An 18192-nucleotide genomic window follows, 5' to 3' on the forward strand; every position below is an offset into this window, starting at 1 on the left:
GTCCATCTTTTCAATCATGAAGTTCTTTTCTCTTTAGCGGCTATGATCGGGAGACCTTTAAATTTGGACCCTCTATGGCCAGAGTTTTAATTGAAAGGGATGTCACTTTACCTCCTCCTGATGAGGTCTGGATTGGTTCGGAGCATATTTGTTACTGACAACATGTATTATTAGAACAACACCCTTCCTACTGTACACATTGTCAAATGTTTGGGCATGATCAGGAACATTGTTTCAAATTAAATCCTAATTTAAGGGAAGGGGATGGGAGGAATCAGCCGTAGCTGCCTATAGTTGCGGCTGGGGGGGGGGGGGGGGGGGGGGGGGGGTGGAGCTGCATCAACAGAGGGCGGTCAATCAGTGGTAAACAACAACTAGAAAGATTGGCGGGGCTGCGACAACGAAGGTGGAGGGGAAGGATAACAGCGACAACGAATGGGAATATGCGGAGGATGGAAAAGTTGGAGATGAATACCCTCGCGATAATGAGTTATATCTAGAGCACCACTAGATCCCTTGGAAGGAGATCATCACTCGCCATTGGAGACAACCCTAGAAAGGAGGAGGACGCCGATGATTGTCCCAAAAGAAAACATATGCAGAACTGAGAATCCAATTTCTTATACAACACATCTATAGAAAAAGACTAGAAAGAAAGGAATGATTAAATGAAATAGGCTGAAAGTTCGAAAGAAATCGGAATGGAAGCCGCTCAGTTCGATTCGACACTGTTCGCGCTACCAGTCTCCTGCCTCCAGTTCGTGGTAATGTAGCAGTATTGCGGAAAGGGTGGGGCTCTTGGGTAGTTCTCGTGTCAATAAGGCTTAATTTTAGTGCATTTACTTGTTGATGCTTCTAGTGTTCTTGAGGTAAGTGTCAAAACAGTTAATGTTTAGAGATAAACTTCTTTTTAATGACATATTTGTGTGCTCTATAAAATTAGGATGACTTGCTTTCAAGTTACTAAAACTCTATAACTAAAAGTCAATTTTGAAGCTTTTAAGGGTTTTAGGTGTTGAAATAAGTGTTGAATGCGGAACTACTCTCGTAGTGTTTACTTGGACCTTAGTATTTAGTCCTACAAGGCACAGAAGGGTGAGAATGAAGTGATGTTGGCTGCGAGGTGCAAAAGTCAAAGGGTATTTTGCTTTTGATATTTGTGCTTACAATAGCTAAAGAAAAGAACTCAACATTTTTTTCTTAAAGTTCTATACTTTTTGAGTGTGTTGAGAGTATTTGAAGTTCATTAAAAAGGAAGAGCCTTTTACAACTACCAAAATAAGATGGTGTGCATGCAGAAAAATTGTGAAACAATTTCAAAAATTTCTACTTCAAATTTATTGGCCAAAATAAGACGACGATCTGCTCTGCTAGGGGTTTCGCCCTCTCGTGCTCGACAACGAAGTTCTCGTATTCGACGATGACTATGAAGGACTTTGCGCTCGTCAATCTCCTTCGCGATCATCCTCCTCTTTCGCGCCCAACGACGAAGGGCTTCGGTGTCTTCCTGCTGCGGTTCATGTCTGTCAAGCTGCGATTAGTAGGATTGTTGTAGTTAAGGATGAATCAAGTGAATAAAGATGGATCTAATCCCACTACTCTGGACATATCTGTTCCATCTGGAGAGAAAACTACCATAGGATAAATTTTGGATATCGCTAAAGATCAACCATCTATCTGCTGAGAAGGTGCAAACCGATCCCTTACCCAACATCGCAGTTCCTGATGAAGAACATCATACTACAGGTACAGATCCAAAAGTGATTATACCACTCACTGTTATTGAAGAAGACTCACTTACATGCCAAAACACACGAGAGTGCTTCTTTGATTCAATCAAAGATCAGCTGGTACAACAAACAGTTATTTCTAATGTTCAACATTCTACACATGTCCGACATACTTTAGACCAAACCTTTGATCATACGAGTCAAGCTTCGGATGAGGAATGACAGATCTATTCTAGGAGGAAGAAGAAGACTGGAGGTCGACTCGAGCTTAGAAACTTATTGGATGATACTTTGGTCACTACTGACAATGACACTCATCTTACCAATTTATTAGCTGACTACTTTCCCAGAACTAGAGGTAGAGGCAAAGAAAAATTGGGTCGCTCTCTAGCTACCTGATACTACGCTTTTTGGTATTTTTTGTTTATTTTCTTTAGGTCTCTTGTAATTTTCTGTATTTTCTCCTTTTTTGGAATCATTTGTATGTGGTGACTATCATGGGGGAAGAATGTCATGCGTGGACCCTTCCACATAATCTATATGTATCCTTATTTTCTTTTAATATATTAGCCTTTGGGCTTTCTCAAGAAAAAAAATATATATATTGGGAGAAAGAGCAACAGTGGCTCCCTATGTGTTAATATAACGAAAAAAGTACAAAATTTGGAGGGCGGAGGAGCCCCGTCTAAAAAGACAAAATACAATTAAACACACCCCTTGGGGTTCCTCGTCCCACAGTACAACTCACGCAAAAGAAACTATCAAAATTACAGGTATACCCAAGCTAAAGAAAACAAAATCCAAAAATAAGTAAACCTGTGCCCGTATATAACGGAAAAGAGAGAAACCACAAAAATTAACAGCAGGAAAGTCCTAATCCTCTAGAACACTTTAACGAGCAGTGTTGCCAATTGGTATGTCGGTCAACTGAGCAGAGAAAACCCAACAGCAGGGAACCAGCGAGAACTGTGAGAGCAGGAAAGCCAAGGAGACAAAATCAGAAAGGATGTAAACCAAAACCTACCAAGAAAAAAAAGACCGCAAAAGGGAAGGTGCAAACCAAACCACCATACAGAAACGGTACGGAAACGAGAGCCTCCAGCCATAAAGTCGAGCAGCACAAATGTTAAACTCTAACATACGACAAATCCAGGCTGTCCCCGGTGAGGAGAAGTTTGAGAGGAGCAGGGGGATAAATACCAACATAATACGCCTGGGAGTTGCACTCTCTATGGATGAAACTCCAACTCACTTCCAAGTGACTTTCAGAAATTAAAGCATAAATACGTTTGAAGGTGCATATAATATTCTAAAGAGGATGAGAGATATCCAATAGTATATCATAGAGCATTTTAGAATCATTATCCACCTCAATCATGTGAAAATTAAAACCACTTGCCACCGTTAAGGCTAGAAAAATCCCCCAGCATTCCGTGGGTAATGGATTGTTAGCAGCAACTGGAGAAGTAAAGTAACATATACACTTACCTTCAGAATTTCTAAATATGCCTCTAACCGCAGCATATAAATGGTTCCAACTACCACCCACATTTACTTTAACACATCAAGAAGAAGGGGGAGCCCGCCTGATTAAACGAGGGGGCCTAAAATTCGAAATATCATTGGAGCCAACCTTGAGGACCTTGGTGTAATAGACAAACACATAAGAAACAATCATAGAAGCAGTAGGAGGAGAGGAATTATATTTAAAGTTGTTTCTCGAGGTCCAAATAAACCATAGGACCAATAAAGGAAGGGGAAACCCTCCCCCTTATATCATCAAAACCCTTCCAATGCCACAAATAATTACTTAATAAGCCTCTATGTATCCAGGGGATACCAAAATGTAAGCCCAAAAAGTTCCAAACATTTAAAGAGAAAGCACATTCAAAAAATATGTGTCTCGAATCATCCTCGGAAATTTTGCACATAGGACATCTCAAAGTCAATTTAAGGTCTTTCAACTTAAGAATGTCATCAATAGGAAGTAAAGAAGAGAAAAAACGCCAGAGAAAAAAGGATATAGAGGGAGTTAAAAATTTGTGTCAAATCTATTTTCCTCAAAACCAATCCCGGTGTGCATGTAAAGTGCCATAGATTAACTTACAAACTGATTGTGAAGCGTTCCTCTTCCACACGGGGAAATCTCTGCAGGAAGGGGTAATAGGTTTAGTGTTAATATGCTTAGCATTTTACTCCCCCACAATAGAACAAAGTTTGGTGAAATTCCAGGCATCTTGAGAAAAGAAATCCGAAACTAGTAAGTTGTTAGTATGGGGAGGATGAGCATATTCAGAGAGATAAGACAAATCCCAATTATCATTCCAGAAAGAGATGTTACCGTTACCAATATCGCAAAACATGAACTCACTAGCAGTAGACCTGACATTAACAACAGCTTTCCAGATATGAGAATCACCAACCTTCCACAAAACCTGGGAAGGGTGAGATAGAACACAATATTTCTGATGCATAAAAGTGACCCATAGAGATGAGCCTATTCTAAATTTTAACCAAAGTTTGCAAAGATTTATTTCAATCGTATGTTTCAAGGCTTTGAAGCCAAAACCTACAGCCTTCTTAGGCTTACAAACCCTTTGCCAAGAGCTCCAAATCCTTTTAGCACCATTATCCACCCAAAGGAATTTATTAAAAGGCCTCTCCATGACATTTATAGCAATTTTCTTAGGATTAAACACCTGCAAAGCATATAGAGTAATACTCTGTAGCACCCTAGAAAACAAAGATATCCTGCCCCCAGTAGAAAAGAAAACATTTCTCCAATCGTTAATTTTATGTTTGATTTTATCGATAACATTATCGATATGTATTTGTTTCCTCCTTCCCCTAATCAAATTAACCCCCAGATATTTAAGAGGGAGAGAGACATAATGATAACCTGTATAAGAGACCCCTCAATGAATAAGATGTTGCTTAACTTGTTTGCCAAAATACATCTGGCACTTGTCACAATTAAAGAGAAGACCCGAACAATTCTAGAAGTCATTTAAGAGCCCCATTAATTGTTCTAAAGTAGGTTTAGAGACATTAGCAAAAATAATAACATCATCAGCGTAAGCAAGATGACAAAACCACCATTTTGTCCTTATGAGAAAACTGTGTGAGGATGTATCAGCTGGAAATGATTGAACATTCTAGAAAGATAATCAAAGGCTAAAATGAAAGTAATAGGGGAGAGGGTCCCCCTGTTTTATGCCTCTATAAGTTGTGAAAAAACCATAAGAGTTACCATTAACCAACACGGAGTAATAGTTGTTAGGCAGCCATTTTTTCATCAATAAGCAAAAACTGGAATTGAAACCTCTGACCCTCAAAAGTTGATGATGAAATCCCAATTAATAGTATCAAAAGCCTTCTTGATATCTAATTTGATAACACGGTTGCCACCCTTGCATTTTTTATCGAGATCTTGAAAAATTTCTTGGGCTTAGAGAATATTGTTAGAAATATCACGCCTTTTATAAAAATCGATTGATGAGGAGAGATGAGATGAGGAAGATGAGGTTGAAGGCGAGCCAGAATCAATTTGCTAATAATTTTAGGAACCACAGAAGTGAGCGAGATGGGACGGAAATTCTAGATGGGATGGGATGGAAATTCTTCCAATGCGTTTTATCATTTGATTTAGGTATAAGAACAATCAAAGCGGCGGTGAAATACTTTCCAGGGTCTTCACCCTGAAAGAAACTTTGAATTGCGAGAACCACCTCTTTCTAAATGATGTCCCAACAAGAAATATAAAAAGCAGAAGTGAAACCGTCATGACCAGGGGCCTTTTGGGAATGAATATCTTTAAGTGTAGAGAAAATTTTCATCTCAGTGGGGGGATCAAATAAAGAGAGGGAGGAAACCATATCTCTATGATCATCAAACATTTTCGAGAGAATATCAGTGACCGGGTGAGCCTCTGTATAAAGAGAGGAAAAATAAGCAGTGACATTGAAACCAATTTGATCAGCATCAGTGAGGACAACACCCTCATCGGTAACAATCTTGAGAATGACATTGATATTCCCACGGTGTTTGATGGTGGCGTGAAAATATTTAGTGTTTCGGTCACCATTTTTAAAACGAGTGTCACAAGCTTTCTGTCTAAGGAAATCTTTCTCAATAGTGATTTCCTTCAAGAGAGTATGGTGAGTATGGGCTAACTTAGCAACAAGATCAGGAGTATCGATCACCTGTGCCTTCAGTGCATCCACCTCCTGTTGGGCTTTCAAAACCTTGGAATGTACATTGCCAAAAATATCAAGATTCCACCTCTTCAAGAAAGAAGCCACATTCTTATGTAATTGCCATAAAATTAACCAAGGGCTGCCACCCCACCGCGAAACCCAAGTCTGTTTAATCAAATAAGGAAAAGTAGGATGAGAAGTTCAAACATTAAGAAATTTAAAGTAATTCCGAGCAGGTTTTGAATGAGAAGCGAAACTAAGTAAAATAGGATTATGATCTGAAGCAGCATGGTTAAGATGTTTGACATGAATAATATTATAGTAGCCCAACAAAGAGTTCCCCAAAAATCTGTCCAATCTCTGCATAAGAAGGCCCCTCCTCCAAGTATAGGGAGGACCCGAGAAACTAAAACGGTTAATAAGATTTGTCCAATCTCTGCATATAGAGGCCTGCATCTGCAATATGCTCACAAAAACGGTTAATAAGATTTGTATCAACTTTAGCACCACTCTTCTTTCCGAAGGAGAATCATATTTAGATCCCCTACAACAAACCAATTATCAGAAATAGTATCACCCATTTGAATAAGCGGTTGCCAAAGAAGTAATTTGTCCCGTAATAAAGAACTGACATAAATAAAGGTAGTCCAACCATGAAAATTCTCCATCTGATAATGAATTAGAACATATTGCACATTATCATCTATAATGTTGAGAGTGATATCCTTTTTCCAAAAGAACCTAATTTTATTGTTCTGATTACTATAATGCATGTAACCCTTGAATTTCTTGATGATATCCTCCTTATGAACTGACACAAGCGGCTCCAAAAGAACAAAAATGCCTGGCTTATGGACCCTACATACATAAATTTTTTAAACGATTAAGGGGGGGGGGGCCCGCCACTCCCCTAATGTTCCATACTAGAATGTTAAACATTTTGTGGCCCATAACACCCCCCTCCTAGCAATCCTAGGGGAAGATGCAAGTGCTCATCCTCAGAATGATATGTGACATCAATATTTTTTGAATATGTCGTATTAGGAACTTCTGATTTCCTTCTACCTCGTTTACTGCTATATTTTTGAATTGTCCATTCAGATTCCAAAGCTAAGGCAACCACAGCAGTTGGGTCAGGCGGTGGAGTAATAGAAGGTATTGTAGTGTGTTGTGTAGGTAGTTGTGGGGAATTTTGAATGTGTGAATCTCCCGGCTGTGCATAAGGGAGCTGTACCGCTATGTCCTGTTCCGGAGGATTTTGTGTCGCAACAAACGGCTCCACGATTTCATCATACCTCTTAAAGGGCAAAGGGCCCACTTGTGCTACACCATCAGAATGAGCGGCACTGGTTGCCTCCACGCAGGGAGCAGTTTGTTCTACAACCAGTTCGACAGGAGGTGTTCGATGGACAGATTTCTATTCAATAGAGGATATACAACCCGAAGTATTTCTACGCAGTGTTGGGTGTAAGTGAAAACAGTGTGTTGAATTATGTCCAAACATACTGCAGTGCAAGCAGTAATGAGGATTTTTCTCAAGAAACACCTGTTGCCAATATCCCGTATGATTAGAACTAATCCAAACCTCCTCCGGAGGGGTTAAAGTAACATCACATTCTATCAAAATTCTAGCCATTGAAGACCTCGTTAAGTTAAAGGTTGGCGCATCGAGCATTAACGACTTACCGTATATAGCCGCAATAGAAGACAAAATTTCATGGTTGAACAAATGCACCTTTAAAATCGGAAGCCGAAGCCAGACTGGTATAATAGGCAACTCAGTCTGAGGATCAAATTCAATAGTCCATTTGAGGACTTTCGCAGTAGTCCATTTGAGGACTTTCATCCAGACATCCCCAAAATGTACTGTTCTTCGTGCAAAAAGTTTAGCATAATCATCCTCGTTAGAAGTTGAATCAGAATATGACTGCTATCAAGAGCACCATTCTTCCAACCCCCCGATAAGTTCAAGAGCTCAAAATGCTTCAGTAGGAAATCATATTTAGGAAGCTCGTATGGGAACTTACCTACAAGGTGAAAACGACAGACAGAGGCAATAATGGAGTTTTCAGAGTCAGAGAGGAAAAGCGCAAACTTCCCCTTTCCTCCCTTGCGACTTAATGAAATAATATTCCCCACCAAGGATAAGAGATTCATGAAATGAAGAAGGAAACACAAACTTTGGAGGAGTGCCGGAGGAGGATCCCCCAGCAGTGATGCCTGCATACGTCTTCGCCATAGACGGCGAGAAAGCGCAGAGGCGAGGAAAGAAGACGAGAACGGAGGAGAAGCCAAAGCCAGAAAACGAAAGGAAAGATCTCACCAGAGTTCAACCGTCGAGAGAGAAGGCAAACCGTCAACATCGCAAAATCGCCTCCCGATTGCTAGCGATTTGAACCCTAGCGGAGCGGCCGAACTATATATATATATATATATATATATGTATATATATATAGATTATTTTTCATTCATACATTCAATTGCAAAATCTTGACTATTATCTTAAACAACAAAAAAAGAGTATGAAGACAACTTTTACAAATTTTAAGAGGATTTGATCATGCGCATGAGCACTAAAGTAGCGCTCTAATAGCTATCTAGCTATTGAAATAGAAATTCATTTATTTAATGTTGTAGTACTCAAATGAATTGACATTTTTTATCCTCGTATAGAAATATGTCTAGAGCAAGTTCAATGTATTTGATTTTAAAAATTATATAGAAGTATTTCTAGTGAAGGATATTAAAAGCCATTTATTTCTTATCAAGCTTGATCAACAATCAAATCCTTGTAAAATTCATATAAGATGTACATTATAACTCCTAGTGGTTTTTTGGTTGTATATTAGCATCAACAATCTTGTGTTTGTGTTTGAAGATTATAACATAAAAACTAATTATATGTGCATGCAGATTTAATATCAAAATAGTCTCCTGGCTAATTATGTGCATGGTTAGTTTAGTGTTAAAAGTATCATATTTCTCCAATTTAGTCTATCAACTTTACAAAATTGAATCAAAAGGTCTTTTTTGTAGAAAGTGTGATACAAAATTGAACTTTTTTGGATCAATTTTGTGTGGTTGAGGAATTAGATTGGCCACTTATAGATGGTGAGGGGCTTTTGGAGTTTAACCCATGTGTGTAATATTTTTGTGAAACTAGTACTGTATATTAATTGGAGTAAATTGATTGGCATTCATTTTATCATTTAGAATTTTTTTTGATAATATTGATTGCATTATCGTGAATATACATGGTCAAATATATGTTGATGAGATTTATGGTGGGTTTTTTTTAATTCAGTTTCATGCATGCTTTATTTTTCTTTCAAACTTTATAATCACATGTCATATAATGCATAGCGTACCAAGTTTGTTGTCTAGTATGATCATTATTTCTGTCCATCATTTAGACGTTTTCACCAAAATATAGAGAGAACACTAACATATAAAAAACACCTCACGCATATGAATTGAGAATGAATTTTAAAAAGCTGGCCTCAAAAAGTTGTGTTAATGCTAATGCTGAACATGTTAATTTTGATCTAGCGATTTCTACCATCATTTATATTTTTTCTTTGAATGGTCATATTTTGCTTTGGATGTTCTGAAATTTATTTTATATTAAACGTGCAGCTGAAAAATCCTTCTCATCCCCATCGAGCTGTGCCAGTTGCTATCAATTGCCTTGCCACTTTGTTAAGGGAATCTTCTGTGAGAGCTTCTTTTGTACAAACAGATAGTGTGAAGTTGTTAGTCCCTTTGATCTCTCCAGCATCTACTCAACAATCAATTCAGGTAACTCAACTTTGGGTAATTATTAATTTCGTTGAGGACCACAAATAGTTAACCAAAGGCTGAGGATTGTGAGATAAATAGATATGTCTGTATGGATATGATGGATAGATATACAGACATAAATATAAATACAAATACAGAAATAAATAGTTGTAAAAATATATACTTCTATCCAATCTCAAGGTAGTAAGATCTAATTCCTAGCTTAATTCGCATTTGATAGAGCTTAGGTATGCGTGCAAATTTGCTCGTTGGTTTAGCTTTGAGCGAAAAATTGATCTGATTTTTGACCTTGCTTGATCTTAAAGTCAACCCTAGTAATTAGGCATCTCTTAAATCATGGTTTACTTTGGTATGCTTGAATCTGAAAAAATTTAGAAACTTGATATACTTTCAATTTTCAAAGCAGATTATTTTTTGACCATGTTCCTAGTCAAGTGATTGGTTTAAGTATAATGTAAGACATTAAACCATTTTGTATACCATACATACAAATATTGCATTTTTTTGAAATTAATGCAAATTGCTGACAAAAAGTTTGAATGGTATTCCTCTCGCAGCTTCTTTATGAAACTTGTCTGTGTGTTTGGCTGTTGTCATATTATGATGCTGCAGTTCATTACTTGGCTTCTACTAGAATTCTGCCGAGACTTGCTGAGGTTGTCAAAGGTTCTACTAAGGAGAAGGTAAAGCTTTGATACGTTCTGTTTGATTGCTGGCTGTTTACATGCTTCCATGATCTGGTATGAGATTCTTGTTATTTTCTTATGTTGCAGGTTGTGAGGGTTGTCATCTTGACTTTTAGAAACTTGCTTTCAAGGGGAGGTTTTGGGGCTCAAATGGTAGATCTTGGATTACTACAAATTGTCCTAAGTCTAAAAGCACAATCCTGGAGTGATGAGGTAATGTCACAAAGCGGATCAGCTAGAAATTTAGAGTACTGATAGCATTATGTAAAATGATAACATTACTGTTAAATTTTTTGGTCCATTTTGCTTATTAAATTGGGATTGCCCCTTTGCAACCTTCTTTACGGATGTGGCCATGCTATACTAACAGGGCTAGGAGTTTCTCTCTAATAATTGTTTTTTCATATTTGTGTTTATTTAATCTTTTACTTAGAAGTGTAGTTCCCGAGTGTCACTATGTGACACAAATAGACCAAAATAATTATTGGAGCATGTTATGATCATAATTGACTTTGTAATTAGTATGACTGTTAAGTATTATTGACTTCAATCGCTGGAACCATACTTATTTTAGGTACTTGTTAGCGTTTCATTGTAAAAGGCATCTGTGGTTTTAGTTGAAATTATTTTGTTGAAATTTATTTTTTTTTCAACTTAACTCCGTTTTGTCTGGATAACATTTAGTCTTTTGGATAGGTCAAAAAATATATTATAGCTGATGAATGAAGTTAAAGATTCAGCTGGGATTGTGTTTTACAATACCATCAGCATCACTGTATGAATCTGCTATGGTAGTCTAGGGAGACGTCATTTTTAGGAGATCAATTGATATTTTATTATTGTGTTTTCACATGTATTTTAGTCGGAATTTCTTAGTGTTTTCATCTGTTTTAGCACGATAAAATTCTACATTGATTTTTTTGTAAATTGATTATGTGCCTTGACTTCATTTGATACTGGACGAGCTCATTGCATTATTGCAAAAGATGTTCTCGCTTTGTTTTTCTGAACTGTAATCTACAGTTTGTGAATTTTACCACACGAAAAATGTTGTTTTATTGTCAAATTGGCTGTAGGACTTGCTTGAGGCATTGAATAAGCTAGAAGAAGGGCTTAAGGATAACATCAAAAGGTTGAGTTCTTTTGATAAATACAAGCAAGCAGTTCTTCTTGGTCAGCTAGACTGGTCTCCTATGCACAAGGATCCTGTATTCTGGAAGGATAATATTACAAATTTTGAAGAAAATGATTTCCAGGTATTTTGCTATTTATTTTATGCTTCCAATGCTAACAGACATTGCTTATGGGAAAATGACCTATTTTCTTTATATGATCAAATCTCAGAATTTCTATACATAGATGTGTTTTGACAAGGAAATGCAAATACTTGCACATTCGGGCTAGTCAAAGTGCATCTATAATATTAGAAAATTATGCCCATACCCGCCAAATTTTCAATATCTGTATATCTCACATGTATACTTAAAAACTGCTAACAAATTCATGTATTTGTGCGTTCCATGATCAAATCAGTGGCAATTTCTTGAAATTAAAAAAAAATATTGATTGATATTTTTCTGTGCTTTTTGAGCTTCAGGTGGTATTATTGTAAGTACTTAGGAGTTAAATGTATAAATATGTAGGATTTGGGCGTTATATGGAAAGTTCTCCCGAAATATTAGATTTATATAAGAGGTATGTTGTTCTTATTATTGTTATTATCATGTGTGGAGATGTTCAGGTTAAAAGATACCAATAATTATGTGCGCTTATTTATGTAAGTCCGAACAAGTAAATAAATCAAATAGTGTTAGGAACGCGGTAAACACCTTTCTTATGGTCACTGTTTGGCATGCATGTTTCTTTATACTTGTTGTAGGAGAATTAATCTAGTTGACCTAACGTCAGCGGGCATAAGAACATTCTAGATTGATCTTGGGTTGATTTGAGTTTGTTCCATTCATTTTAGGATATATTTTGTTGAATTTCTACTCCAATCATAGCGAAGGATTGAAGACACACGAATCAAGGCTTTTTACCATTTTATCTGTTTATTTGTGACCTTGTAACAAAATAATTCAGACACAAATCAAAGTTTTGCATTGTTAGATCTAGGTACACAGATCGAGACTCTGTACTATTTAATATATCTATATCCCTCGGATTGTGAACCGTGTGTTTTCTTATATGATCGTTGGCTCTAATTATTTTTTTTTTTTTGATTTATTCATATTTTGTAATGTCTCTGGGAGTTATATATAAACATTCTCTCTTGCACAAAGAAGTGAATGAAATTTTTTAAAATATTTTTCCCATTATTTATTTTCTACATGGTATCAAAGCGATGTTAGGATGTTCCTTCCAACCTTTGTTCGTATTCTCAAAGGTTAGGTTTTCAATTATAACGTTATCCCTTCTGTCGAATTCTCTTTATTTTCACAATGTTTAGGTTCTTTAACTTCCCTTCAAAGGAATCATCTATGATTAATAGTGAAAATTAGACCAAAGGAGAACTCTAGGTTTTTCGAGCATCTTATCACTTGAATGGAATTACCAAATTGTGAAAATCTTCCAAAAGAGAAAGGAAAATATCCAACACCTTGTGAATCTATCTTCGAAGCTTAATGATTCAAATTTTTTACTTTGGGAAAAAATGATTTCATGATCATGACATTGTTGTGAAATACCATGCTACTGGAGATCAATGGACCTTTTTATGTTTCTCTCAACATCAAAAGAGGTGTGGGATCCAGTTAAATAAACCCGCTCGAAGATGAAAGATGCTGCACTCATCTTGAAATCAAGGCAAAGCTCACCACTATCAAACATGGTATTCTTCTTGTCTTTGAATTCTTTAACACCATGAAGGTTTCTGGTTAGAGTTGGACTATTATCAAGATCTCATGATGCTTTGTTGTAAGGATGCGTCGTTCCTTACAAAATTCGTCAAGCGAGAGAGGATCTTTGAGTTTTTGGCAGAACTCAATAATAATATTGGCCAAATAGCAGAAAAAATCTCCCTTCATTAAATGAAGTATTTTCTCTCATTCAAGCAAATAAAAAAGAAGGACGATGATGATCAATATTCTAGCCCTCGAGATATCTGCCGTGACAAGCTTTGAATCCTATGATAAGGGACTTTTGTCACAAAATTATCTCCAAAAGGACAACATTCTCCTTTCAAAGGACATTACTGGTGCAACTACCGTAAAAGAAAGTGCACTCCAAAGACAAATGCCGGAAGCCCAATATCATAATTTAAAGATGGAAATAAAAAAATGACTAGTTTGCCTAATGGAGTCGGAATGACTCAATTAAGAAGAAATCGACAACTTAAAGAATCTTCTCAATTCTTTAGAAAAATCATCAGGATCTTCTTCTCTTGCTCAAAATGGTATGATGTTTAATTTTTATACCCTTATTGTCTCTGATAATTCTTTATCTTCATGGATTCTAAATTCAAGGGCTACCAATCACATAACAAACTTTACTAATATATTTCAAACTTATAAACTTGTTCTTAGCAATAGAAAATTAGAAGTTGCTGATGGATTTTTAAATTTTTTTTATAAGATAGGGAGACATCTTAATCTCTCCAAATTTAATCTCGTAATATATCTCACCTATTGCAGTTAACTTTTTATCTATTCACAAATTTACCAAAGCTCACAACTGCAAAATCGTACTTTGTTATCGATTATAATGTTTTTTAGGATCTCACTACGGGCAAGATGATTGAGTGAGCTAGAGAAAAAGATGAGTTATACTTTCTTGAAAATCAAGGTCAACTATCATACTCTACTTCTCATACTGCCGATAACATTTGGGTTCATCATCATAGATTAAAACATTTTTATTTTAAAAATTTTCAGTGCCTATTTTCTTTATTTTTTTTAAATACAACCATTAAAGATCTTCAATGTGAAATTGCTAAACATCACCATTAAAGATCTTGAAAGTTACTCTTTAAATACAACCATTAAAGATCCTGAAAGTTACTCTAGATCTTCGAGTTTTTGTGTATTAATTCATTCTAATATACGAGGACTTTCTAAAATCCCTAATATCTCTACAGCCTCTGGTTATGTTACGTTTATTGATGATCACATTTGAATTACACACAATAACAACAATAACAAGCCTTTATCCTACCTAGTGGGGTTGGCTAATTGAATCCGTTTTCACTATTGCATGTAAAATATATGGTTTTACTTAATTAAATAGAAATATGATATTAGCCTATACTTATTATTTTTTACTTATATGAGAAAATTAACTCCAAAATTAATTTTTTTCAAACTGATATCGCACGTAATTATTTTAATCACACATCATCATTATTCTTTCAAAAAGAGATTATCATCCATCCATCTTCATGCTTGATACTTTCCAACAAAATCAAGTGACAGGAAAAAAATGTTTTCTTTTGAAGGTAATTAGGACACCTCACTTGCATGTTCAAATACCAAAATAATATTGGGGAGAAACTGTTCTAAGAACTTCTTATTTAATCAATAGAATACCCTCAAGTGTAATTGATTCCAAAAAGCTATTAAGTTATTTGATAAAATTCCTTAATATGAAAATTTCTTAAAGATCCCTCGAAAAATTTTTGGATGTATTATTTATGTTTATATCTATAAACAACATAGAGAAATATTGTACTCCAAAGCTCTCAACTGCATCATCATCGGATATTTTGCCCAACAAAAAGGGTTCAAACGCTATTATCCATCCACGAAAATGTTCTTCACTTCAATAATTGTCATTTACTTTTGATGAAACTCGTAGTTTCTTCTCTCATAGCACTTTGATAAAGTTGACGATATCTTTCATCATAGGATTTCTGTAATAGAAAATCATTCAAATACAAACCTTGTACCAACTATCTTCCTCCCCCTTCAAGTCTATACAAAAAAGAACACGCCCAATCAAAATCTCTAGCAATTTTAAGGCTTGGAATAATTACTAGGTAAGTACTCAACCAATTACCACTCATTTATATCCCATCTCACAGGATAACTCTTTTTAAAAACTCCCTCAATCTCATGGCTAACCAACATCAACACAATTATGTTTCCATTCTGCAAACTTTATTTTAGGTGCTTGAAAATAAAAGTTTGAAGGAAACTATGAAAGAAAAGTTGAATGCCTTAGAAAAAAATAATACATGAGAGATAACTTAATTACTAAAAGGAAAGACGATAGTAGGGTGTAAATATATTTTCACGGTGAAATACAATATAGATGGGAGCTTAGAATGATATAAAACAAGATTAGTAGCAAAAGTATATACTCAATCATATAGGATTGATTATCAGTAAACTTTTGCTTATGTTGTAAAAATGAATACTATTCGCATTATTATATTTCTAGTAGCCAAATATGGGTGGCCTATGCAAATATATGTTGCAAAACATATTTTCTTACATGGTGATGTTGAAGAAGAGGTCTATACGGATCCACCAACAGGATTGATAGCTCTTTTAAAAAAAAAAATCAAGTATACAAATTGATGATCTTATATGAACTAAAGCAATCATCCATAGCATAATTGACACATTTGCAAGGCTATGGATGGAGCTGGATAGAAACATAGTCAATGAGATCTTACTCTCTCCATATAACACTCTGTCGTTGGTAAAATCTCAATTCTTACTGTGTATAGTGACGATATGATTGTTACAGGAGATGACAATCAAGAGAAAGAAATTCTCAGAAAAGGATTTGTTGAAGAATTTAAAATTAAAGAGTTAAGAGAACTCAAATACTTCTTGGAAATAGAAGTGGCTTAATATGAAGAAAGAATATTTCTCTCCCAAAAAAATATGTTATGGATATGTTGAATGGGACCAATATGATATAGTGTAAGTCATGTGAAACTCCAATTGAACCAAGACAAAAGTTGGAACTTGATGAATGAGCTGATGTAGATACGGGATAATATCAAATGTTAGTGGGAATATTAATGTACTTATCTTATACCCATGCTGACATTGCATTTGCAACAAGTCTATTTAGTCAATTCATGCACAAACCTAAAGAGATACCTTCAAAACGTTTATAGAACCTTAGATTTCTCAAATTACTGTAAATATCTATAAATCAGTATATAGACACCCTCTCATGACAATTATTATATTCATGACCAATCATTATAAAAGCATATTTTAATTTGGTTTTGATGCTCTTATAAAGTATGTAATTTTAGGCTTATGCTTATGCATAGGTCAATCCTTATTTCTTAAGTCGATTAGCAAGAGTTTAGGAAAATTGGCTTTGGATTTTGAATTTAAGGTTGTACTCTCTTTAATTTTTATGATTAGTTAGCATTTAAATTTTCCTATTTTATCACATGGAAGCATTTGTTCTAATGAAATTAAAACTTGATGTTCTAAATATGATATTTCAAATTTATTTCTCCCTCTCAAGCACCATAAAGTCATACAATTAGGACCTTGTCTCTGACAGAAGATCTACACAAAATTTAGTATTTGTGAGAGTAGCAACTAAACATAACACATGCCTAGTTCTAGAGTCTTATAGGAGCTATTTGGTTGCTAGTATATATGATAAATCAGTATTCCAAATATACTGTAAATAAATATATTAATTTTTATTTCCTTAGATTTAGTTTGTTGTAAAATAAATGAAATTACTTTTTTTGTGTTTGATTGGTTGTAAAAGCAATTCATGAATCTATTTTGGCAAAACCAAGATGGTGTTCATTGATGGTACAAATGATGGGAACTACGCAAGAGGTGGCATGGGGTTGCTTGGTCAAACTTTTTGGCATGGGATCATGCTCACGGACCATAGAGTAGGAATGAGAGGCTTGGGACTGACATGGGATGTCTGGAACGAAGTCAAAAGAGTAGCATGATTGCAATGCAGTGCTGATAGGGTTTTGATGATGGCAAGTTCTTGTGATGTTAGGAATGAGACTGTGTCGATGCTACTCGACCAACCAACCTCCCATCTACTTAACAGTAATCCACCATATCGTCTTCACCCGAGATTGTTATTTATTGTTTGCGTTTGTGTTTGTTTGTGGTTATTTTCTTATGTCAGGGGTCGTTTTTGGTATCCTTTCGAGTTCAACAATAATATTTGTGTTTTTTTTATCACGTTTTGGGTTAACTTTGGTATCATTTAGTAACAGAGTCGTGCTAATCCTAGTCCTATCATAGGGTTTTCTAGCATCCGACATAACCCAAATTTTTTCCCTCTTACCACTAAATACCTTTTCCATTTACATAGGCCCCCAACCTTAACTATGCCATCAAGGAGATATATGCCCGAGCCTACTCAGGAAGAGATATAATGAGAGCTTCGTCGTCTTCAATAGAGACTCGCGGAGATTGATGAGATAACCCAGGGGGAGATTATCCTCGACCGCGATCTAGAGAGTCAAAGGGGAGATAGAGATGAGGATCTGAATCCATTCGACAGGGAAGATGTCAGTGACGATGAATACCGACCACACTGCTTCGGGATTCAATATCAGAGAAGGCCAAGGAAGGTGCCTATATATGGGGGCACAGACTACGGAATCAAGATGAATTTACTAGGATGCGATGGAGGTATGGATCTTGATGAATCATTGAACGACTGCAAGAAGTTCAAAGAAACTTCGAGTATAAGGAAATACCAAAGGATAAAAGGATGAAACTAGCTGCTATCAAGCTAAAAAAAGAGCAATTTCCTGTGATGGGAAAACTTGCAGAGATAGAGAAAGTTTGAAGGCAGTGATAAAATTATCAATGGGAAAAGATGAGG

The 18192-nt window shown here is 35.8% G+C and overlaps 1 protein-coding gene across 1 annotated transcript in view; it reads left to right on the forward strand.

Annotated features, from left to right (window-relative positions):
- LOC110033934 (probable V-type proton ATPase subunit H) overlaps positions 1-11669 on the forward strand; it is a gene marked incomplete at its 3' end in the record, with an annotated part of 29857 nt that extends 18188 nt beyond the window's left edge. The window contains 4 exon segments of the mRNA XM_020738112.1: positions 9563-9724; positions 10285-10410; positions 10501-10626; positions 11490-11669. Coding sequence (XP_020593771.1) covers positions 9563-9724; positions 10285-10410; positions 10501-10626; positions 11490-11669 — 594 coding nt within the window.
- Between the last annotated feature and the right edge of the window lie 6523 nt (positions 11670-18192).

Source organism: Phalaenopsis equestris, unplaced genomic scaffold (genome assembly GCF_001263595.1).
Source record: "Phalaenopsis equestris unplaced genomic scaffold, ASM126359v1 Scaffold001309, whole genome shotgun sequence".
Classification (NCBI taxonomy): Eukaryota; Viridiplantae; Streptophyta; class Magnoliopsida; order Asparagales; family Orchidaceae; genus Phalaenopsis; species Phalaenopsis equestris.